Below are 605 nucleotides of genomic sequence, written 5' to 3'. Positions count from 1 at the left end.
GATGTATATGTTAATTATAAAAAAATATCAGGATGTTTAATTCATATGTATCATCATATGGATACTCAAAAATATGACAACAACAATAATAATAATAATAATAATAAAATATGTTTATTAGTAGGTATAGGAATTAATGTTAATTTACAAGATCAAAATAATATCTTAAATAATAAATATACATCTATAAAAAAAGAATATTTACAAGATTTTGATACACCAGATTTAATACCAACAGCTCAACAAATTACATTAAAACTCATATTTAATATTCATCATGCTATAAATACATTACGCACAGATGGATTCACACAATTCTTAAATTATATAACAACTAGATTGTTATATAAAGACAAAAAGGTTATTATTGATCAAGATAATCAATATATTGTTGGATATTTGAAAGGATTGCTACATGATGGATCTCTCCTTTTGTTGACAGAAGATAATAAAATGATAAACGTGCACACGGGCCGTTTACATAAAAAGGAGGATGACTAGGATGCTCAATCAAAAAAAAAAATATATATATATATATATATATTGATATATTGATATTTATATATATATATATATATGTGTATTTTTTTTTTTTTTTTTTTTTT

The 605-nt window shown here is 21.3% G+C and overlaps 1 protein-coding gene across 1 annotated transcript; it reads left to right on the top strand.

Annotated features, from left to right (window-relative positions):
* On the top strand, nt 1–501 carry PGSY75_0011500 (putative biotin--acetyl-CoA-carboxylase; the record flags this gene model as incomplete). The annotated part of the gene is made up of 1 exon (XM_018783252.1): nt 1–501. A coding segment is annotated over one exon (501 nt), but the record flags the coding sequence as incomplete, so codon positions are not given.
* Between the last annotated feature and the right edge of the window lie 104 nt (nt 502–605).

Source organism: Plasmodium gaboni (genome assembly GCF_001602025.1).
Source record: "Plasmodium gaboni strain SY75 chromosome Unknown, whole genome shotgun sequence".
In the NCBI taxonomy this organism is placed as follows: Eukaryota; Apicomplexa; class Aconoidasida; order Haemosporida; family Plasmodiidae; genus Plasmodium; species Plasmodium gaboni.
This window is presented reverse-complemented; position numbering and strand designations above follow the sequence as displayed.